Genomic DNA, 25,679 nt, shown 5'->3' with positions numbered 1-25,679 from the left:
TATATTTAAAATGAAGACTATGACACAAAAGAAAATAGAGTTTATGAGTGCATGGGGGAAAAACAGCCCAAATGATACCTTACCAGCAAGATTTATAAGCAAATGTAACATGTATTTCTGTACTTATAATCACTCATTGTAAATGTTTCTGAAGCTAGATTTTTAAAATTACAGAACACTGTATCTGAAGATACAAGATTTTATAATAAGCTACTGCCATGTATGTATTCTTATATGCTACTTTAAGATTTCACATATTTTTATATTGATAAGAAAACATCTGTTATAAATTTTGATACTACTCAGTAAATTGTGTAAGTTGCAACTATTAATTAATTTGTTTATAAATTCCTCCAAATAGGTATGGTCCTGCCTTTAAAACAAAATTTACGTGGCCGGGCGCAGTGGCTCATGCCTGTAATCCTAGCACTTTGGGAGGCCGAGACGGGCATATCACCTGAGGCCAGGAGTTCAAGACCAGCCAGGCCAACACGGCGAAACTGCGTCTCTACCAAAAATACAAAAATTAAGGCTGGGCGCGGTGGCTCATGCCTGTAATCCCAGCACTTTGGGAGGCCAAGGCGGATAGATCACTTGAGGTCAGGAGTCCGAGACCAGCCTGGCCAACACGGAGAAACTCAACTCTACTAAAAAAATACAAAAGTCAGCTGGGCATGGAGGCACGCACCTACATCCCAGCTACCTGGAAGGCTGAGGCAGGAGAATTGCTTGAATCCAGGAGGTGGAGGTTGCAGTGAGCCAAGATCGTGCCACTGCACTCTAGCTTGGGCGACAGAGCAAGACTCTGTCTCAATAAATAAATAATAAAAATACAAAAATTAGCTGGGCGTGGTGGCACGTGCCTATAATCCCAGCTACTCGGGAGGCTGAGGCAGGAGAATCCGTTGAATCCAGGAGGCAGAGGTTGCAGTGAGCTGAAATCACTCCACTGCACTCCAACCTGAGCAACAGAGTGATGCTCCATCTCAAAAAAAAAAAAAAAAAAAAAAGAAAGAAAGAAAAAAAAAGAAAAAGAAATTTATTAATCTTACAATTTAGGTTATGACAAATGTCATTACACACAAAAAAGAAACAATAACTGAGTCTCTAGGGTAGCAAGTTAAGAAAAAAAGAATATTATGAACAGAACAGTATTAAACGTTATATAATTATTTATTTATGAAACAAATGTCCTCACAGATAAGAGAATCTCTTAGAACCTCGACTTTACCTTCAGGTTTGATGCATTAATAATGTTCAAAACAGCAGGTTCTAACATGTTACTAATCATTTTTAAAGAAAAACCTCATTTGAAATAATCTGAATTCCTAAAATTCCAAATTGATAATCTCCTAGGCCAAATACATTTTGACTAATCTTGATCTTAGCCCCATCTTTGCAAGTAACACACATTGTACGCACCAAAAGTTCTTCTTACCTGGCCCTCTCCAACGGTTTCGGTGTCAATAACTGTGATGATGCCTGGGACCAAAGGACTCCGCCGTGAATTACTGTGGATGGCAACATCATCTTCTGTCACACCTGAAGGCAGTGTGCCTGTCAGCTGAGTCACCACTTTCCCTACCATTGTCAGGCCACTTTTCAATGTCTGTACAATGAAAGGTAAAATGTATGACTTCACATCAGTATTTGGATTCTACATAGAAATACGCATTTTATTAATTTTCCTAATCATTATGTTAAATTATTTATTCTCTTACAATCTTTTATAGCAGTAAACTGTCACAGACATTCAGTCTGACTTTTAATGATCTTGAATTTTAATTAGAATATCAGTATTAGTTTGAGGGAATGGCATCAGTAAAGTCTCTAAAGTCACCATGGCAGGCATAAAGCCATAGTTAAAAAAATTAAAGAGCTCTGTTTTACATAAGGGTACAATTATATTTTTATAGAAGATATTTCTTTCATTCCCTCCTCTTAATGTATACATCTTAAAATCAATGACATAGGAAGAAGTAGAAACTATGAAATGGTCAATTCTTTGAAATATTATAACTCTAATTGTATACCTATTTCTAGTATGAAAAAGACTGAGACATTGGTAGAATACCTATGTGGAAAAGAATGTGCTTCCAAAGCAAATCTATGAATATGCTGTTATATAATACTGTATACCAAGATTTGGCATATGGAAAACACAATCTCTGTCCAAGATATTAATCACTGGATGAATGAAGTATCATACTAAATTAGTTAAGAGAGTTATTTTCTATCTGGTAACAGAAAACAATTAAATGTGGTGCTCCTACTATATTATTTCAATTAAAGATAACTTAAGATGTTTATAATTACATTTTAGCTCCATTTCATTCAAAACATATAAGTAAAACTAACTCATGAAATATTTTTTCTTCTATGTGAATATCCTCTGATTATCTTCATATGCATTAATAGAAACATTTTTCTAAATAACAAGTTTTTTCATCTGAAAGGAAGAAAGCTTCAAGTTTCTGAGTCTACAGAAAAAAAAATGAAAGGAAGAAAGCTAAAATAAAGACAAATACTTGTGAGTCACACATTGCTGAAGAAGGGTATCATCATTAGAACAAAAACAGGCACCCTAGAATACTTACATACATCAAAAATTACATTTTAAATAATACAGGTACATTTTTCCAATTCTCATGTTGTAAGAAAAAAAGTTTCATTAAAATATTTCAAATTAATCTTCAATGAGGTGACTATCTTTTCTAAAACAATTATGAAAAAAAAATCCTTACCTAATTCTGGCACATGCTATGGCTAAATTTGAAAATATAAACTATTATATACATGGTATTTCAAATTTTAATTCATAAATAGTACACAAAGACAGTTGTGTATAGAGGTCTAAATGTGATGTAAGCAATAATTAGATTAAAGCTGAAAATGGGAGAAGTATTTTCCAAAGAAGTGTTCTATTAAAATACCATAAAACTAGCACTAATAATAGATGCATTATTTTATGGTAGCTATGTTTCCACGGTGGCTTTTCTATGGACTAGGGACTGGTAAAGGCACTTAACATAAACTATGTTGATAGATTTCCTCAGATACTTCAATTTTATGAAAGAGAAAATCGAGGCTAGGGAAGTTAAGTAAAATGGAAGCTCAAACAGTTGCCCAATGACAAAGTCAGAATTCAAAACTGGGACCATCTGTCTCCAGGGCCTGATTTTTACACTATCCTGTACTGCCTTGTAATCTATTTCTGTTACTACTTGTGATCTCACAGTTAATGAATACAAAACACAGATGTCTGAAAGGTGGAAAACAGGAAAAATTAAAATCCATAATAATATACTAATAAATACTTAAATAAAAATGACCAGCAAAGCCATATGCTGAATTCAAACAAAAAGATATAATTTAACAGCAGACTAAAACCAAGAGAAAGCCACAAATCAATTGTAACTGTTTTGTTTAGTGCTAAAAACTCAAACTCCCGCGATTATAAAACACATTAGCGTTCCTCAATTAGCAGCCAAACACTTCTTTCAATAATTCACAAGAAATGACTTACACAAAGTCTGTTAGAGTGTTGTCAAGTAAGCCTCTGAAGGACCAACAGAGTCAGGCGCCACAGTGTATTGATGTCAAGAGCAGGCCAGGAAGCCTGATTAACCTCTGAGATGCCTTAACTGATGTACTCACTCCATTAATGCTAATGGAGATGCTCCCACTTAAACGCAGCTATCCCTTTATCAAAGGAATGCCTTTTAGTTTTAAAGTCTTTGGTTGTATATCCTCCCCATTTGCCCCTGAGCCTATTATTTCATGCTCTTATACCAATGAAAAGGAATAAAACTAAAAGAACTGGAGCACATAAAAAGTGGAAAGTAATGTGTACCAAAGCAAACCACAACAGTAAAAGTTAACATAAGAGAACCAGGAAAAAGATCCACAGAGAGAGAGAAGACAGCAGTATATTTCATAGTCAACAGCTCATATTACATGAAGAGTGTTTGATATTTCCTAGGGAAAAAAAAAACATGACTATTGATGGAGTTGTCTTAGTAGTGGACAAAAATCTAAACTCAAAATTTAAGTCATCAAATATGCAATTTGTATAGCAAGTTACAAGATACTACTATTTATCATAACCCATTAACTATGTAGGGAGTCAGGGGTGTTAGAGAAAAGTGCTGGAAGTTTTCTGCATTTGTAAAGACCCTTGCTTTTAGGGTAAATTTGTTTCCATGTTAGCATCAAGCACATCTATGAGCACTAGTGTCCAGAAGTTAACTGATAATGTTATTTAATGGAAATCTAAATCACCTCACAGTAATTTGTCTCTCCAATTAATTTTAGTAGACAGAGTATGTATATATCTGACTATTTTCTCAAATATATATGAAAAATTATAAAGCCTCAGCAAAAATTAGGAATTGAGAAGTATAACCTGGCCAAAAGGAGATGAAAAATTAGACTAACTGTCCTCACAATCTGAGGTATCTACATAAAAATGTTCATTAAATCACTGATGAATCTTCACACGAGTACTCACAGAACTAAACTGTAGCTGTAAGACAGCTGAACATGACAGACTATAACAAAAGTGTGAGAAAATCCGTTATGACCTATAATTCAAATGAGCATGGTACTTATTCTGTTCTGCTGCAAGCAGATTTGCCGAAGGGTCACTAGTCATCTTTAACCTTTCCCATGCCATATCAGTTGGCCTCCCTATCCATTAGTGCTAATGGTGCTGCTCTCACAAAAGCTGTTAGTTGTCATTAGGAAGTTATCAGATAACAAGAGAAAACAGGGGCATTTTTATTAAATCAATTGACCACACTGGTAACACACATGAAAATAAGACGGTAATGAGGGAACTAGAAAATATGGACCAAGATTTTATAAATGTGTCAAATAATCTCATTTGAACAATTTCAATATTTTTTTATCACTACCATAAAAAATTCATGACTCTCATATTCTTTATGAGAAAAGTCAAATTACTTGGAAAATCAAAGGAAAAAACATTAATAGCATAAATATTATGCAAGTTGTATTTGGAAATGCAGAAAATGTAAAAAAGATTATTTCCTCTAAAGAGCTCCAAGTACATATGCAATGAATATATTTATCCTCACAACTGCAGTGAGACAAAAAATTTAAGACAAAAAAATTAATAATTCATCCTTCTATATAACAAAGTGGTTAATAACCTCTATTAAGCCACAAGGGAAGCTGTCATCGGAAAGAGTAAAAGAGTAATGATTACGCTTTCAGAGAAAGTGACTTAATGAAGTAACTGTAAAATTACTTAAGTATTTTTCTTAAGGAGCACATACTACACGGCTTTTTAACGTGCTCTCCATGTTGTATCTCAAAAAATATATCACCTAGAAATGGTTAAAAAATAAATAAGAAAATATGTTTTCTATTTTCAATAATGACAGGTTGGGGAAATCAGATCAATCTGATTTCCACTAATGAGAACAACTAGGAAAATCGAAGAGAGTATTTTTGTAAAATGCTGCTTGAAGGTACTGAGTTACAAAGTCAGAATCCGAAAGAATAAGGAAATCCAGACATTTCAGCTAGGCATTTAGGCCTAGAGGTATCTGGTGATTCTAGGAAGCAGGAGGTAGGGTGCTAAGAAACTAAGTGGTGTTTTTGATAGATGGAACTAGAAAATCATCTATGGGAGTCAAAGGTCTGCCAAATGGGTCTACTTGGTGACATTCCCTCCAAGCTTGGGTTTGAACATAAAGAAATACACAATAGAAGAGTCCACCTACAGCAATAAGATGACCACAGCTATTGCAGGTGAACTTCACTCAAATAATCTCAATCCCTGAAATTGGATTATTATTCAAGACTGATACTGTCCCAGAACTCCACTGTCATCCCAAACTCAAAACTATTTTCTAAAAAGTTTTGAAATAAATTCTGGCAAACAAGTGATAACAGGAGTTAAAAAGAAATTATTTAGGCAGTTAGTGAGAGTAAGGGAGTCCTCAGCAAGGTTTTCCTTTAAATAAAAATCAGCCCCCAAATAATTTCTTTTCTAACAAAAAGCAGCCTGAAAGATCAAGCTGCAAGCACAGATAAGCAAGCTGGAAGCTTGCATAGGTGAATGCCAGCAGCTGTGCCAATAGAAAAGGGATATCCGGAAGTCAGGTATATTCAACCGAGAGGTTCCCTCTTACCTTTTCTTTGTAACCACATGTGCAGGCAACATGGCACCAGCCAGGTAGAGACTCTATTTGCATAATAAAAGATTATGGTGGGATAGCCAGCCTCTACACATGCTATGTAAATGACACACCTGGTCCAACCAACCCACTACACCCTATGTAAATCAAACATGACCTCCTCAAGCTCATCTATAAAACCAATCACATCTCACCCCAATCCTGAAACCCGCTCAGGCCCCCTCCCTCTGCAGGAGGAAGCTCTCTTCTTTCTTCATCTATGAAACTTCCACTCTTAAACCCATTCCTTGTGTGTCCGCGTCTTCAATTTCCTCGGCATGAGACAACAAACTTTGGGTATTACCCCAGACAAATGACACCGCTTCACAAGGACTCAAGTCATAATAAATGAGAAGGAGCAGAAACAACACACAAGAGAAACGGACCCAAAAGGGAACCAGTCATTAGAGTTATCAGAAACAGACTTCAGTATGACCAGGTTTACTGTGTTTAAACAAGTTTGATAATTTGAGAAAAATTTAAAAACCAAGAGAACCAGAAACTATCTGTATTTATTAAGATTTTATCAATGAATATATTTTCAATTTTATCAAATACTTTTTGTTCATCTATTGTGATAAGCATATAATTTTCTCCTGTTAAATGTGCAAATTATGCTCATTGATCTTGAGTGATAAACCAGCCTTATATTGTGGATTATCTCAAATGGATTGTGACACAATATATAGCGTCCTATATACTGAAGAATTGTGTCCTATATATTCTTATCCCAAGTGGATTGTGACACAGCATATATTGTGTCCTATATATTATACTATAATTATGTCCATATATTCTTATTCCAAATGGACTGTGACACAATATATATGGTATCCTATATAATGCTGTTTTTCTGCAAATATTTTATTTAGGATTTTTCGCATCTATGTTCATTGATTTGGACTGTAGTGTTCTTGTATTATAATGCTCTTCTAAAGTTTTAGTATTAAGGTGATCTGGCTTCATCAAACCAGATTAGGCATAATCTGACTTTGCTTATTCACTGGAAGAGTCTTTGTAATATTGCCATTGTTTATTCTTAAATATTAAAAAGAATTCTCTAGAGAAGTTTTCTAGGTCTGGAGACATCTTTGTGAGTTTTTAAAAAATAACCCTTATATTCTCCCAAAAAGAAAAGTAAACAGATTGCAGTGACGCAATCATGGCTCACTGTAGCCTCGGCCTCCAATGCTCAAGCAATCTTCCCACCTTAGCCTCTGGAGTAGCTGGGACAACAGGCATGTACCATCACACTCAGATAATTTCTAAATTTTTTTGTAGAGACAGGGTCTCACTATATTGCCTCAGCTGGTCTCAAATTCCTGAGCTCATGTGATCCTCCCACCTCAGCCTCCCAGAATGCTGGTATTATAGGCATGAGGCACAGCATCCAGCCCTAAAGTGTTATATTAAACATAATTTCATAGTCTTAAATGTGGAAGACATGAGTATATGCCTCACAGTTCCCAATATTGAGGTATGAGAAAATGGGGAGTTTGCATTTTTTTTTTTGTTGTTTTTTTTTGTTTGTTTGTTTGTTTTGAGACAGAGTCTCGTTGTGTCGCCCAGGCTGGAGTACAGTGGCGTGATCTCGGCTCACTGAAACCTCCGCCTCCTGGGTTCAAGCAATTCTCCTGCCTCAGCCTCCTGAGTAGCTGGGACTACAGGCACCCGCCACCACGCCCGGCTAATATTTGTATTTTTAGTAGAGACGGGGTTTCACTATGTTGGCCAGGCTGATCTTGAACTCCTGACCTCACGATCCGCCCACCTCAGCCTCCCAAAGTGGTGGGATTACAGGCATGAGCCACAGCGCCCAGCCCTGCACTTATTTTTAAAACATCTTAAGTCCAGCCTCACTCCAGCATGTCCACAGCAAAACATGGAATGAAGATCACTTTCTTTTTATATAAGCACATAAACACATAAGAATAGCAAACAGGAGCTGAAAAGTTATCCTCCATTCCATAACTAAAAATTACTGAAAATGATCATAAGCTAAACTATCGTGATCCATGTGTATGAGATAGACAAGTCTAAAAGGAGTCTAATACTTGAGAAAAAGATCTCATTGTTGTATTTTGTGGATAAATGAGTAGACTAATACTGAAGATGTTTTCTAAATACTCTCTCTCAGCTCTTCATTGAAATAACCATCATAATTTTTCTATACACAATGGAGAAAAGTGAGCAATCTTTATTAAGATTTCTGCAATTGCTGGGTGCGGTGATGCACACCTGTAACCCCAGCACTTTGGGAGGCTGAGGTGGGTGGATTGCTTAAGCTCAGAAGTTCAAGACCAGCCTGCGTAACATGGCAAAACCCTGTCTCTACAAACCAGGTGTGGCGGCATGCGCCCGTAGTCCCAGCTACTTGGAAGGCTGAGGTGGGTGTTCACTCCTGCCTGAGCAACAGAGCGAGACCCTGTCTTAAGAAAAGAAAAAAGATTTCTGAAATCTAAAAACTCATAGTGCTATAGGCATAAAGACCTAATGGTTAATTCCCTTTTGGGTGAAAAATACATAATGCTTCTCTCATCAAACCAAGGAACACATTCTGAAGCGCATCATGTAAGCGTCTGTGATCAAATATGAAGTATTTTTGTATTTGTTTTACATAAAACAGTGTGACCTTTGATTCCCACTCTGTGGTTTGCTTTAAACTGTTGTTCTTTTCTGAATGGTTGTGCTTTCTATTATATGTTGTCTTTTAGATTCACTCTGTCATTCCTATTATTAGAATTGTTTTGTTGTATACTTCACAATTCAAAAGGATAGTGGTTACAAGAATACCTTATAATCAGCATAAAGTTTACCAGACATCATCAAAATTAACCCTCACACACATGAAAAAAACAGCTCACTTGACAAACATGAAGGGGCAGCCCCTTGATATAAAAGAATCTTTGAATGTGACGAGGGACTGACTCAAGTTTTCATAGGGAATAATATTCTTTTCATGAGAAGAAGACTCTGAAATGTTCAAAGATGCAAAGGGATGTCAGTGTAGGCAGAACGATGTAAATCACAGAGAATCCAGAAGTCACTGTTTAAAACATGGAAAGCTTCTTCCAAATGTGGTATTAATTAGGTAACAGTCTTGAAGCTAGTTAACAGACTTAAAATCTTTAAAATTGGATAAGTACAAGCATTACAATCATTACAATAGAAAATATAATTCAGGAGAGAAATCTGAACAATTACTACACATAACCACAACTCTCCAAGATTTCGGAGGTACTCACTTTAGCAGCACTAATGACTGTGGCAGTATAAGACTGAATGTTGTCTCCACAGGCTCCACCACGGGACTGATGACATCGAATCAACTGAGAAAAAGAGAGAGAGAGAAGTAGAAAGTCATTTCTATTAATCTGTTTAACTCTACAGGCTATCAGGATAGAGCTTATTTACCGTGAACAGTGATGGTGATGGGTGGGAAAGTTTGCATGAGTGTATTTCAGACAAACAGCTAAAAGCTTTGCTGAGACACTTCTACCCCTTTTTATAATCTACTGGTGCCACTCAGGCAGTTTCATGCTCAACTACGGTTTTCATTACAAGAAGAATAGTCTTTAAGAATCCATAAACTCTGAAATGGTAGGATTGGGGTCTGGTGGCCTTTCCACAAATAAATTTTAAAAACGTAATCAAAGGACTTACACATGACTTCCTAACTTAAATATCTGACATGCTAACAAATTAGATGTTTTATCCTGTTAATTCCTCCACAAAGATTATAAAAGAAAACATAAAAAGTAGACAAAAGATTTTGCCATATTTATATTTTCAATTGTGTCAGTGGAAAAGCATTACAAATTACGCATAAATCAACTATGACATGTATATTAGCTGTCCACTTCAGAGAGCTTAAACTTTTACCATTAGGAATGAAAAAGACATATCCTTATTTGTGACTGACGTAAATAAAGCAAACTGCCAATTTTCAAAGTGAATCACTACTTTGATATGCATGATTATTTCACATGCTAAGCAATAAACCAGGATTAAATTCTCCACTGGTCCTCTACTTCCTATATTTAGCAAAAAATGTCATTAGCCAGATTTGTATGTTTAACATTTTTAAAAAACAAAATGACAAGGGTAGAGTATTAGAACTGCACCACATTATGAGTTTTTTAGAACCTCTGGAATTCACGAAGAATCTATATCTCACAAAAAATAAAAATTAAAAATGCTTTACATCGTTTAAAACCAGGTCCTCTGATGAAGACTGATATGTAATCCTTTTATTCTTAATTCAAAATTTTCTTCATCACTGACATTGTTATTTTAAACATCCCTGAAAGCAATAGTAATATATTATAATAGAATGGAACACCCTTAAAAGTATGATATGCAAAGTCAAGATTTTTTTTAGGCAATCTCTGTTACATCACACTGAATGACTGCTTAAATAGATTTCAAAGAGAGAAGTGAGGAATTTTCCAAATGACAGGTGATCATCAAATGTGGTTTCACATAGAGTACAATAAAGAATTTGAAAAGTGATCATTTTAGCAAATAAAAAGAATCTCTTGCTCACTCATTCATCCACAAATACACATTCAAATAATTATGAAAATTATTCCTCTGCTGCCTCCTGCTGCATAAGCAAGAAAAGAAAGGCTATTACTTATTCCCTGCTTCTGGTAATTAAAATACTCAAGGACAAATATGTAAAAAACAACAACAACAGCAACAACACTCTTACCTTTCTTTTTTTTTTTTTTAAGAGACAGAGTCTCACTCCGTCACCCAGGCTGGAGTGCAGTGGTATGATTTCAGCTCACTGAAACCTCTGCCTCTTGGGTTTAGGTAATTCTCCCACCTCGGCCTCCCAAGTAGCTGGGATTACAGGCACATGCCACCACGCCTGGATTTTTTTTGTTTATTTTTAGTAGAGACGAGGTTTCCCCATGTTGGCCAGGCCTCAAGTGATGCACCAGTCTTAGCCTCCCAAAGTGCTAGGATTACAGGAGTGAGCCACCACGCCCAGCCCTATTCTTACCTTTCAAATTCAACTACAACTGAGTCAGCAGTTCTACACAAAAGTAACTAAGTCAGAAATTTTGGTCTAAATTTAGAATCATCAGAAAATTACATTTGTATCTTGGTTCAACAAAATCAAAGATGAGTCAGAATTTTGCACTGTAGAAATAGTGCAAAATTCTATCAAATGAACTAATTTCCAGGAAATATTGTTAAGCAAAAAAAAAAAAAAAAAAGAAGTTTGCCAAAGAGCATATATACTATGTTATCATTTGTGAATGAAAGGGATATAGACTTTGGTCAAAAACCATTTCATGCTCACCTCTTCCACTTAGAAGAACCAAAATAGTGCATAGAGAATCATACTTCAAATACACTGTCCAAGGTAAAACACTGGAATTCAACAGAAAACTAACAGGAAACACCAAAAGTGGGTAGGAGAAGGAAGACAAGTAGCCTGCTTGGCTAGGATAGGCTGGGAGCTGGGAGTGGCTTCCCAACACAAGGCAAGGGTAAGTAAGAGAATTCCAGCGGCCCACATCCCCCACCATGGAACCATGCAATCTTAGCCAGGAAAGAGACCCTCTACCCTCCCAGGCCCTGAAACTTAACATAGGGAGCTGCCAGGAGACTCTCCAACAGAACTGCTCCAGGGAGGGAGCTTGTACTGGGTCCTATACACTTTCTGATACCTAAGTGGCTATAGCAAGACAATATTTTCTTTTTCTTTTCTTTCTTTTTTTTTTTTTTAAGAGACAGGGTCTCACTATGTTGCACACGCTGGAGTGCAATGGCTATTCATAGGTGCAATCCCACTACTGATCAGCATGGGAATTTTGACCTGCTCTATTTCCAACCTGGGCTGGTTCACCCCTCCTTAGGCAACCTGGTGGTCCCCTACTCCTATGAGGTCACCATATTGATGCTGAACTTAGTGCAGACACCTGATTGGCATAGTGCACTACAGCCCAGAGCTCCTGAACTCAAGCAATCTTCCTACCTCTGCCTCCCAAGTAGCTGGAACTACAGGCACAAGCCACCATGCCCAGCAAGACATCATTTTCGAACCTAGTTTTTGGCAGATGGCATGCTGCTCTGGGGCCTAGCAGCACTGGGACTGAGGTGTTACAAAAAAAAAATCAGGGGCCTGGAGTGGTGGCTCACACCTGTAATCTCAGCATTTTGGGAGGCTGAGGTGTGGGCAGATCACAAGGTCAGGAGTTAGAGACCAGCTTGGTCAACATGGTGAAACCCTGTCTCTACGAAAAATACAAAAATTAGCCAGGCATGGTGGTGCATGCCTATAATCCTAGCTACTCAGGAGGCTGAGGCAGGAGAACTGCTTGAACCCAGGAAGTGGAGGTTTCAGTGAGCCAAGATTGCGCCACTGCACTCCAGCCTGGGCAACAGAGCGAGACTCCGTCTCAGGAAAAAATAAATCTCAGGCTGTCACTGCTGGGACTAGGGTGTGATCTGGGCGCATTCCCGCACTAGGGGCTGAGAATCGAGTAAAGCATTGGCTGTAGCAGCTACCAATGCAGGGAAGCAAGTGCTGCCAGGCCAGAGACTGAGACATGAGCAGCCATGAGTTGCCACTAAGACTTGGTTGCGAGCTGGGCAGAGGCTCCTGCAGCCAGGGATGGGGGTGAGACAGGTATATGCCATTGCCACTGGGACTGGGGGGTGAGCCCCACTGGGACTGGGGTGTGAAAGAGGCACATTTTCCCCATCTACCAGCCTAGCTGTGGCCACTGAGGCCAGACCTACCCTCTCCATAAGCAGCCTCAGGACCCCTCACCCAAAAACTGATCCTAGGATTACCCTGTCCCCACCCACCATGGCTGGTATCTGCTCTCATCATTGGGGAGCCTGAGAACAAGCCCACCCAGCCTAGTTCTGCCTTCAACCCCCAAAGACAGAACTCATAACCCAGGGTCCTTGGGACTGCCCAAACCAATCCACTTCTTTGGGTACATAAGCACTCCCCCAGGGGGTCTGAGGTTGGGCCTTATCTCCCTGCCACTGCCTCAAAAGCTGGCACCTACCTGCAAGCTCCAACCACAGGCCTGGAGACCACCTCCCGAACCCCCAGACCACTGCAGCCACCACCAACATCAACACACGCCACTAGGAACAAAAATAATTATCTTGCCACTGCTACCGTTATCACCCATGTTACACTGGCTGCCCAGGGGCTCAGGAACCAGCCCACCCATACTGTTCACCACTGCCACTACCAGCATCCAAGCAAGCTACCTGGAAGACCAAGAATCAGCCCACTTGTAACCACCAATATAGGTGCCAGTGTACACTACTCTGGGGCACAAGGATAGGCACACTCAGCCCAATGCTGCCACCACTGCATACTGATGACCAGTCAACCTGGCATCCCAGTCTCCAGCAAAACTTCACCACAGCCACCACTAATAATCACACCCTAATTCATTAAGTAAATAATAAATACCCCTAATGATGTATACAGAAAAAAAAAATCAGACTACATTACTGCACACACCCAGACTCAAGACCAAAGTGTCCTATCCAACCAGTACTATAGATATATCTTCATTAATAAAAAAAAGTCCTCTACGAAAGTAAATGTAAAAATATGAAGAAGTAACTGTTGCACCTGATGTGCAAATATCAATGTAAAGACACAGAAACATGAAAAATAAAATATGATGCCTCCAAAGAAACACAATAACTCTCCAGCCAGATTCTAATCAAAAAGAAATTTATGAGAGCCCATTTATAGGACTCAAAATAATAATTTAAAACAATCTTGTGAGATACAAGAGAACTGTGAAAAACAATACAGAAAAATCAGAAAAACAATTCAGAATATAAATGAGAAATTTACCAAAGAGACAGATAATTTTTAAAAGAGTCAAAGAGAAATTCTGGCCAGGTACAGTGGCTCATGCCTGTAATCCCAACACTTAGGGAGGTCAAGGCAGGAAGATTGCTTGAGCCCAGAAGTTCAAGACCAGTTTGGGCAACATGGCAGGACCCTATCTCTACCAAAGAAAATAAAAATAAAATTAAAATTAAAAAAATTAGCCTGGTGTGGTGGCACACATCTGTAGACCCAGCTACTCAGGAAGCTTAGGCAAGAGGATCACCTGAGCCCTGGAGGTCTAGGCTGCAGTGAGCTGTGATTGCACCAGTGAACTTCAGCCTGGATGACAGAGTACGATCAGTGAGATCCTGTCTCTAAATAAATAAATAAATAAATAAAATAAAACTGACTACATCAGGCAAAAGGGAGACTCTCAGAACTTGAAGACAGATCTTTTGAAACAATCCAGTCAGACAAAAATAAAGAAAAAAGAATTTTAAAAATAAGCGAAGACATTATGACATCTGGGGAAACATAAAGTGTCAAAATATTACAATTATAAGTATTCCTGACATTGAAGAGAGAAAGAAAAAATTTGAAAGCACATTTAATGGAATAATAGATGAAAACTTCCCAAGTCTAACAAAAGTTTGGACATTCAGATACAACAGGCTTAGCAATCCCCAGGCAGATACAATGGAAAAAGGTCTTCTCTAAGGCACATTATAGTCATTGTCTAAAATCAAAGATAAAGAGTGAATCCTAAAAGCAGCAAGAAAAAATCGTGTCTAGTCACATATAAAGGAAACCTCATCACATTAACTGTAGATTTCTTAGCAGAAACCTCACAAGCCAGAAGACAATGGAATTATAGATTCAAAGGGTTGAAAGCAAAAAGTATGTCAGTCAAGAATACTGTATCCAGCAAAATTACCCTTCATAAATGAAGGAGAAATGACATTTTTTCCAACAAGCAAATTCTGAGAAAATTCATTATCACTATATTGACCCTACAAGACATGCTCAAAGTAGCCCTAAACCTGGAAGTGAAAGCACAACATTTAGTATCATAAAAACACACCAAACTATGAAACTCACTGGTAAAGCAAAGACACAAAGGAGAAAGAGAAAGAACTCAAAGAGTACCACTGCAGAAATCCACCAAACCATAACATCAAACAATAAGAGAAAAAGAATGAAACCAAAAATATACGAAATAACCAGAAAACAATCAACAATATGATAAGAACAAAGTCTCACATATTAATAATGACTTTGAATGTAAATAAAATAAATAATCCACTTAAAAGATACAGAATAGCTAAATGGATTTTTTTAAATGACCCAACTATATGCTCCTTACAAGAAACTTACCTTACCATAAAGACATATGTAGACTAAAAGTAAAGGGAAAAAAAAAAGAGATATTCCACACAAATGGAAACCAAAAGTGAACAGGAGTAGTTATACTTGTATTAGATAAAACAGACTCTAAAGTCAAAAACAGCTGAAAAAAAAAGACAAAGAAGGTCATTATATAATGATAAAGGGATCAATTCAGCAAGAGGATATAACAGTTCTAAATATATATGCACTCAACACGGGAGCACACAGATTCCTAAAGCAAATATTAGTATATACTATAACTAAAGAGAGAGATAAACTGAAATACAGTAATAGTGGGGGACTTCAAAACTCCTCTCAGCATTAAACAGATCATCTAGCCAGAAAATCAACAAAGAAACATTGGATTTAAACTGGACTTTATTTATTTATTTATTTATTGAGACTGAGTCTTGCTTTGTCACCTAGGCTGGAGTGCAGTGATCTCAGCTCACCACAACCTCCACCTCCTGGGTCCAAATGGTTCTCTTGCCTTAGCCTCCCAAGTGGCTGGGATTACAGGCACATGCCACCATGCCTGGCTATTTTTGTATTTTTAGTAGAGACAGCATTTTGCCATGTTGGCCAGGCTGGTCTTGAACTCCTGACCTCAAGTCATTGGCCCGCCTTGGCCTCCCAAAGTGCTGGGATTACAGGCATGTGCAACCGTGCCTGGCCTTAAACTGGACTTTAGACCCAATGGACCTAACAGACTCTTACAGAGCATTCTATCTAACAACTGCAGAATATACATTCTTAGCCCATAGAACATTCTCCATGATAGACCATATGTTAGGCCACAAGTCTCAATACACTTTTAAAGACTGAATCATATCAAGTATCTTCTCAGACCACAAGGGACTAAAACTAGAAATAAATACCAAAAGGGACTCTGGAAACTTTACACATAGAAATCAAATAACATGCCCCTGAACACTACTGAGTCAATTCTTTAAAATCTTTTTTTTTATTATTTTATTTTATTTTTTATTATACTTTAAGTTTTAGGGTACATGTGCACATTGTGCAGGTTAGTTACATATGTATACATGTGCCATGCTGGTGCGCTGCACCCACTAACTCATCATCTAGCATTAGGTATATCTCCCAATGCTATCCCTCCCTCCTCCCCCCACCCCACAACAGTCCCCAGAGTGTGATATTCCCCTTCTTGTGTCCATGTGATCTCATTGTTCAGGAAACAACAGGTGCTGGAGAGGATGTGGAGAAATAGGAACACTTTTACACTGTTGGTGGGACTGTAAACTAGTTCAACCATTGTGGAAGTCAGTGTGGCGATTCCTCAGGGATCTAGAACTAGAAATACCATTTGACCCAGCCATCCCATTACTGGGTATATACCCAAATGACTATAAATCATGCTGCTACAAAGACACATGCACACGTATGTTTATTGCGGCATTATTCACAATAGCAAAGACTTGGAACCAACCCAAATGTCCAACAATGATAGACTGGATTAAGAAAATGTGGCACATATACACCATGGAATACTATGCAGCCGTAAAAAATGATGAGTTCGTGTCCTTTGTAGGGACATGGATGAAATTGGAAATCATCATTCTCAGTAAACTATCGCAAGAACAAATTCTTTAAAATCTTGAAACAAATGATGATCTTGAAACACAACATACCAAAACTGTGGAATACAGCAAAAGGTGTGCTGACGGAAGTTTACAACAATAAACGCCTACATCAAAAAAGTACAAAGATTACAAATTAACAATCTAACAATGCACCCAAAGGAGCTAAAAAAGAATAAACCAAATCCATAATTAGCAGAAGAAATGAAATAATAAACAGAGTAGAACTAAGCAAAATAGACTAATGAAACAATACAAAAGATCAATGAATAAAAAATTGGTTCTTCAAAAAGATAAACAAAATTGATAAACACTAGCTAGATTAACCAAGAAAGGAAAGACCCAGATAAACAAAATGAGAAATGAAAAAGAGAACATTACAACTGATACCACAGAAATACAATAGATCAGCAAACTATTATAAAAAGCTATACACTGAAAATCTGAAAAACCTAGAGGAAATTGATAAATTCCTGGAAACATACAACCTAACGTAACAAGATTGAATCAGGAAAAAACAGAAATCTGAGCAGACCAATAATGAGTAGTGAGAGTGAGTAGGTAATAAAGTCTCCCAGAAAGCAAGCCCAGGACTAGACAGGTTCACAGCTGAATCCTACCAAATGTACAAAAGAGATCACCAATTTTCCTGAAACTATTCCAAAAAAATAAAAGAGGAAGAAACTCTCCCTAACTCATTCTATGAAGCCAACATCATCTGATACCAAAACCAGACAAGGACGCCACAAAAAAGAAAACTATAGGCCAAGATCCCTGATGAACACAGACACAAAAATCTTCAAGAAAATGCTAGAAAATCAAAACCAACAGCACATCAAAAATATAATAGACCACAATCAAGGGGGATTTATTCCAGAGACATAGGGATGGTTCAACATATCTAAATCAATAAGTGATAATCACATCAACAGAATGAAGGACAAAAACCATATGATCATCTCAATAGATACAAGAAAAAGCATTTAATAAAATTCAACATCCCTTCATGATAAAAACTCTTAACAAACTAGGCATAGAAGGAAATTACCTCAAAATAATAAAGACCATATATGACAAAACCACAGCTAACATCAGGCTGAATGGGGAAAAGTTAAAAGCCTTTCCTCTAAGATTTACTATAAGACAAGGACGCCCACTTCACCACTCCTATTCGACACAGTACTGAAGTCCTAGCCAAAGCAACAAGGCAATAGAAAGAAAGAAAAGGCATCCAAATTGGAAAAGTAGAAGTCACATTGCCCCTCTTTGCTGATGACATGATCTTGTATCTAGAAAAACCTAATGATTTCACACACACGCACAAAATCTTAGATTTGGTAAATGAATTCAGTAAAGTTGCAGGATATAAAATTAACATACAAAATTCGATAGCATTTCTATACACCAATAATGATCTAGCAGAGAGGCAATCACATTTACAATAGCTACAAAAATATATATATAAGAAGAAATTTAACCAAGGAGGTGAAAGATCTCTACAAGAAAAAACTACAAAACACTGATGAAAGAAATTGTAAACACCAACAAATGGAAAAACATCCCAAGCTCATGAACTGAAAGAATCAATATGATTTAAATGACCATACTGGCCAGAGAAATCTACAGATTCAGCACAATTCTTATCAAATTATTAATGTTTTTTCCACAGAATTGGAAAAAGCTATCCTAAAGTTCATAGGGAAGCAAAAAAAAAAAAAAAATGGGGTGGGGCGGCAAATAGCCAAAGTGGTCCTAAGCAAAAATAACAAATCAGGAAGCATCACACTGCCTGATTTCAAACTATACTACAAGGCTGCAGTAACTAAAACAGCATGGTACTGGTACAAAAGTAGACACATAGGCTGGGCATGGTGGCTCATGCCTGCAATCCCAGCACTTTGGGAGGCCAAGGTGGGTGGATCATTTGAGGTCAGGAGTTCAAGACCAGCCTGGCCAACATGATAAAACTCCATTTCTACTAAAAATACAAAAATTAGCCAGGTGTGGTAGCATGTGCCTATAGTCCCAGCTACTCAGGAGTCTGAGGTGAAAGAATCACTTGAACCCAGGAGGTGGAGGTTGCAACAAGCAGAGATTACACCACTGCACTCCACCCTGGGCAACAGAGCTACACTCTGTCGCGCAAAAAAAAAAAAAAAAAAAAAAAAAGATCATAGGTCAAGATAACTGAACAGAGAACTGAATAACATCAGATACTCATAACCAACTGATCTTTTTTGTTAACAAAGTTGACAAAAATACACAATGGAGAATGGACTCTCTATTCAATAAACGGAGCTGGGAAAATTGGCTAGTCATATGCAGAAGAATGAAACCAGACCCCTATCTCTCACCATATACAAAAATTAACTCAGATGGATTAAAGACCTAAATGTAAGACCTGAAACTATAGAAATCCTAGAAGAAAACCTAGGGAAAAACCCTTCTAGACATTGTCCTAGGCAAGGAATTTATGACAAAGACCCCAAAAACAAATGCAACAAAAATAGACAAATGACACTTAAACTAAAAAGTTTCTGCACAGCAAAAGAAATAATTGATAGAGTAAACAGATAAACTACACAATGGGAGAAAATATTTGTAAATTATGCATCCAACTAAGAATCTACAAGAAACTCAAACAACTGAACAAGAAAAAAACAAACTCCAATAAAAACCCCAAAGGACATAAACAGACATTTCTCAAAAGGAATGTAAATGGCCAACAAACAAATGAAAAAAAAATGTTCAACATCACTAATATTCAGAGAAATGCAACTTAAAACCACACCAAGATACCATCTTACACCAGTGAAAACGACTTTTTATTTTTATTTTTATTTTTGAGACAGAGTTTCATTCTTGTTGGCCAGGCTAGAGTGCGATGGCACGATCTCGGCTCACCGCAACCTCCACCTCCCGGGTTCAAGTGATTCTTCTGCCTCAGCCTCCCGAGTAGCTGGGACTACAGGCACCCACCACCACACCCAGCTAATTTTTTGTATTTTTAGTAGAGACAGGGTTTCACTATGTTGGCCAGGCTGGTCTCAAACTCCTGGCCTCACGTGATCCACCCACCTTGGCCTCTCAAAGCGCTGGGATTATAGGCATGAGCCACCATGCCGGGCCGAAAATGGCTATTCTTAAAAAGCCAAAAACGGCCGGACGCTGGGGCTCATGCCTATAATCCCAGCACTCTGGGAGGCCGAGGCAGGCGGATGACCTGAGATTGGGAGTTCAAGACCAGCCTGACCAACATGGAGAAACCCCATCTCTACTAAAAATACAAAATTAGCCAGGCATGGTGGCGCATGTCTGTACTCCCAGCTACTTGGGAGGCTGAGATAGAATCACTTGAATCCAGGAGGCAGAGGTTGCAGTGAGCCGAGATCATGCCATTGCACTCTAGCCTGGGCAACAAAAGCAAAACTCTGTCTCAAAAAAAAAAAAAAAAAAAGTCAAAAACAACAGATGTTGACATGAATATGGAGAAAAGGGGATGCTTATACACTGTTGGTGGGAATGTAAATGGAAAAGAGTATGGAGATTTCTCAAAGAACTAAAAATAGAACTACCATTCGATCCAGCAATCCCACCACTGGGTATCTATCCAAAGGAAAAGAAATCATTAATTTAAAAAGGACAGGCACTTGTATGTTCATCGCAGTACTAGTCACAATAGCAAAGTCATGGAACCAAACTAGGTGTCTATCAGCAGCTGATTATTTGAATAAAGGAAATATGGTTATACACACCATGGAATACTTTGCAACCACAGAAAGAATGAAATCATGTCCTTTGCAGCAACATGCTTGGAGCTGGAGGCCATTACCTTAAGTGAACTAACTCAGAAACAGAAAATCAAAAATAGCATGTTCTCACTTATAAATGGGAGCTAAACAATGGGTACACAGGATGATGAAAATGGAAATAGGCAGTGGGGACTCCAAAAGGGGGAGGGAAGAGGCAGCTGAGGGTTGAAAAATCACTTATGGGGTACAATGTTCAATATCTGGATGATGGATACACTAGAAGCCGAATCCCCACCCTTACACAATATACCTATGTAACGAACATGCACGTGTACCCTGTGAATCTCAAAACTAAACAAAGATATACAGCTTCTTAAGATTTTATAGTCAAAGAGCATTTTCACTGAAAGAGACTGGTACCCCAAAATTTAATTCAATTTTACAATTCTATACTCAGCCCCAAAGCTAAAACAATTAGAAACTAATAAATGCTAGCTCTTATGAAAATACTATGTAAGGACATTTATCTAGAAATATTTTGAGATGAAAGCACAACATTTGATTCACAAACTCCTTGTGAAGGCCACTACGTTGTCTGGTCTCTGTACATGACACCAGATATTAACATGTATTCCTGAAGAGGGAAAACAACTGGTGCATATTCAGGCTATGCATCTATGACGGGAGTTCTTTCCCCTCAAAGGCAATATGTAACTATTTACATATTACCTCCACTTCCAAATGGGCAGTTCCCCATATGTGAGAATACATCCACAAGACCCAAGGGACAATTTATACATCTTTGTCTTGAATGTTTCCAGCACTCAAGGGAAATGCTTTACAGATAGAAACATTAGAAGATACCATTGTGTCACTACACTTACTTGTATGCCTCTTGTTTTGTTTGAAAAGAATAATTTGAAAGAGCTATTTTTACAAGATATACTGGAAAATCAAGAGAAAAAACAAAATGGAATATAAATACAGAATTCAGGAAGATGTAACATATCTAGTAGTTAGACAGACCTATGGATAAGATCTCAAAGAATTTATGCAGAAAAATAATTTTCTTCAGTAGTTTCTTGATTTTTGTACATTCCAGAGGCTAGAAATTTAGTAGATTTGGCTTTACCAAATAACTACTTTACTTACCACATCCTAATTTTGTCAAGGACTATTTCATATTAATTCATATTAATCTCAAGATACAATAACTATGCAACCAGCAAAAACGAAACCAAAAATAGTAATATTCTTTTAGAAGATTTCATTCTATATTCACATGCAGGGTACTAAATGGAATTAAAAGAATTTTATCTTTCTTTTTGAAGATTCAAATTTACCTTTTTCCTTAAATCAGACATAAGTAAAATTCCTAGTGCATACAGTATATTCACTTATTATGATGACCTTAATAAATAAATTGATAAATAACCGAAGAAGTCAACAAAATGTGAACATGTGTGATTTAACTATTAAAACAAATGGCTGAACCCTTATTTAGATATAGTTGTTAGCATATAGTTAATGTAAATTAAATTATTCTTTTTTTTTTTTTCCTTTTTTGAGACAGGGTCTCACTCTGTTGCCCAGATGGAGTGCAGTGGTGCGATCTCAGCTCACCACAACCTCCACTTCTGCCTCAGCCTCCTGAGTAGCTGGGATTACAGGTGCATGCCACCACGCCCAGCTAATTTTTGTATTTTTAGTAGAGACGGGGTTTCACCATGTTGGCCAGGCTGGTCTCGAACTCCTGACCTCAAATGATCCACCTGCCTCAGCCTCCCAAAGTGCTGGGATTACAGGCGTGAGCCATCACGCCTAGCCTTGTCAATGAAATTATTCTATGCCCAGGTTTCTAATCTACCAATGAAGACAAGTTACTCCTGCCTCCTGATTTCTAAAAAGTCAAAAACTACTTTCCTTAATACCACTACTGTGGTCATCTCAATGCTGCAAATTAATAGAATGACGTTCTCTATATAAAACCAAGCTAAAACAATTAAGGTTCTACAGAGTCTGGACTTAATGACAACTGACAAACATTTATAAATTCTTAAACGAGTTCAATTATTAGTTGCACAATTAAAACCAAACCAAAGCAAATGAACTAGTAAGTAAAACATTTATTATTGGTAATCAACTATGGAGCATAGGTATTTTTTATGGAAAATCCTTCAACACTTGCTCCATTACAAATAATCCAAACACAGGCCACGTCTTACCTTGTTTTCTGCATAAGCAAGCCAGCGGCTCCCAAGAGCAATAGGATTCATGTTTGGCCCTGGACATGGATAGCAGCCTGAAAAATTTCAAATGGCACTATTGAGAAATTTCTTAATAGCTTTTCTGTTGGTGCATCATATGTCAATGCCAGAAAAACAGAAAAATCAAATGCTTATATTTTTTCAAGTCTCACATAAAATTCCTGTAACACTAGTCATTATTTTGTTAGCTAAGTAAGGTGCATTTTCCCCCCTCTATTTAGTTTCCTTTTGGCTTAACTCTGTCCCAACAAGAAACAAATCTGGAAAGAACTGGTCATCACTTTCAGCAAACACTGGGCATTTTATACAGTTATTCCTAAACATGAGAATGAAGTTAACAGGGCCATTTTAAGTCTAACATTCATAAATCAAGGAAGAATTTTGGGAGAGGAGAGAGAAATGATATGATGGGTTCAGGAATTTAAAGGCAAAAGATAAATGAGACTATCAGACATGATACTACAATGAGGAGAGAAAAAGAACAAGTATTTGACCTCACTGAGGCCAATGAAGACAAGTAACTCTGAAAGTCTGCCTCCACAGAAAGATGTTGGGGAACTGCATAATCCTTTGTATTTACATTTCACTCAATATCATTCTTCTTGCTTGCAGTTCTAGCCAATAACAACAGTTAATTGTTCTATGACATATATTTACTGTTTATTTTCTATCTTCCTCCAACTTGATTACAGGGATGTGTAAATTGAAGAATCGGTTTTCTTCGCCGCTGACTCTTCCCTGCTGCCACTCCCTAGTCATTCTGTGTTCCTATTGCTATGCTCAAAAGCACTAAAGAAGCACACCTTACTGTCACTTCCGGTACACAGCCATTTTTAGCCTAGCTCCCTAAACTGCCATCTATTTTGAATTTTCGTCTTGAAAAGAAAATAATAAACTTATAGAGAACAGACAGACCCTAAAAGAAAGTCCACATAAATAAAATAAAAGCTTTCTCATTTTATTGCTCCCTTTTTAAAAAACTGTTCATTCATGCTACTGTTTGAAGGAGTATGTTTGCAATACTTAGGGTTTCCGGAAAACTGACTTCAGGTTAACTGTAATATTACTATTATCTATTAAATGCATATTATGGAAACATATATAGGACAGAAACACACTAAAAATTATAAAAAGACAACATACTGTAATATAAATTGTGTAGTATTTACACAATAGATTAGACTCATTGAATAGATTAATCTTATTCATTAAAAATATAATTTTATATGAGTATGTATACATGTATTCCGCTGACAATTTCAGAGCTGGAGAAATGAGGATAAATATGATCTATAAGAAAGTTTTTCCCCTTTTAAAATTCGTCATGAAAAACAGAACCAAGTACTTGTGAACAGTGGTGTTACATTAGACACAGAGAATCTCCTGCATTAGCTTTAAAACTAAATAATCTAACTCTCAATAAATTCTGATAACCACTTTAACCTCACAAATACAAAAGGGTCCTAAGGAAAAACACAGTTTACAATTCTTCATTTCATTTTTTGAGTCCGTATTTTTAGAGTTCAGTGGACCTCAAGAATTACAGTATATTGTAATGAAAACAACTGTTTTCCTGCTTGCCAAAAGAATGCTTTATAGCTGGAATCAGCAGAACATAAGCCACTCAGCACCATCCCAACCTTATAAGCATGACTCCTTTAAAGATTAATCTTTGCCTCTAGGTAAACTCTGAAAACAAGTGAAGGGGTTGGGGGGACATGAATCTCTATAATACTAGGCCTAATTCTAACATGTTTACAATGTTATTGGACAAAGAGAACTGGATGTTAAAAGAATTCATTTCCCAATGTAAATGAAGGTAAAAAATTTTTAGAAGCACACTATATTTTTCCATTACTAAAAAAGTAATTAAGAAGGTACACAAGCATGATGCAATTTTAGATGGCATCCTCCCAGAAAGTGGTCCTAATGGAGAGGTGACCTGAATTCATTTCAAAAAACAAAAAACTGAACTACTCTCTGTGATACTTTGCCTTATTTCTCCTGGCAAGGACAAATAAAAAGTCTGAGCCCTTTTTTTAAAGAAAACAGGTATTTACATTTATAAGTCCACTGATTTTCAACAAGAATACCAAGACAAGTCAATGGTGAAAGAAGTCTTTTCAACAAACGGTGCTGGGACTACTGGATATCCAAATGCAAAAGCATTTGGACTGGAATGAACGTGGACCCCTATCTCATACCACATACAAAAATGGATCAAAGGCTTAAATATAAAAGTTAAACAATTAAATTCTTAGAATGAAATACTGTAAATTTTCATGACCTTGGATTGGGCAATGGTTTCTTATATAGGACAAAAGAAAAATAAATTGGACTTCATCAAAACAAATGCAAATTTAACATGCTTTAAAAGACACCATAAAGAAAGTGAAAAGACCAGGCCAGGTGCGGTGGCTCACGCCTGTAATCCCAGCACTTTGGGAGGCCGAGGTGGGCGGATCACAAGGTCAGGAGATCGAGACCATCCTGGCTAACACGGTGAAATCCCGTCTCTACTAAAAATACAAAAAATTAGCAGGGTGTCGTGGCGGGCGCCTGTAGTCCCAGCTACTCGGGAAGCTGAGGCAGGAGAATGGCGTGAACCCAGGAGGCGGAGCTTGCAGTGAACTGAG

General features: G+C 37.4%; 1 protein-coding gene across 16 annotated transcripts in view; it reads right to left on the bottom strand.

Moving 5' to 3' along the window:
• BCAS3 (BCAS3 microtubule associated cell migration factor) overlaps positions 1-25,679 on the bottom strand; it is a 718,021-nt gene that overhangs the window by 483,721 nt on the left and 208,621 nt on the right. For all 16 annotated transcript variants that reach the window (XR_010153059.1, XM_063799111.1, XM_063799112.1 and 13 more), the window contains 3 exons: positions 23,002-23,078; positions 9,452-9,535; positions 1,439-1,609 (listed from right to left, as the gene is read on the bottom strand). Coding sequence is in view for 15 of the 16 variants with exons in the window: in XM_063799111.1 (XP_063655181.1) it covers positions 1,439-1,609; positions 9,452-9,535; positions 23,002-23,078 (332 nt within the window). In the remaining variant the exon portion in view is untranslated. The remainder of the gene's footprint in view (positions 1-1,438; positions 1,610-9,451; positions 9,536-23,001; positions 23,079-25,679) is intronic.

The sequence above is a fragment of the Pan troglodytes genome, chromosome 19 (genome assembly GCF_028858775.2).
Source record: "Pan troglodytes isolate AG18354 chromosome 19, NHGRI_mPanTro3-v2.0_pri, whole genome shotgun sequence".
Taxonomy (NCBI): domain Eukaryota; kingdom Metazoa; phylum Chordata; class Mammalia; order Primates; family Hominidae; genus Pan; species Pan troglodytes.
This window is presented reverse-complemented; position numbering and strand designations above follow the sequence as displayed.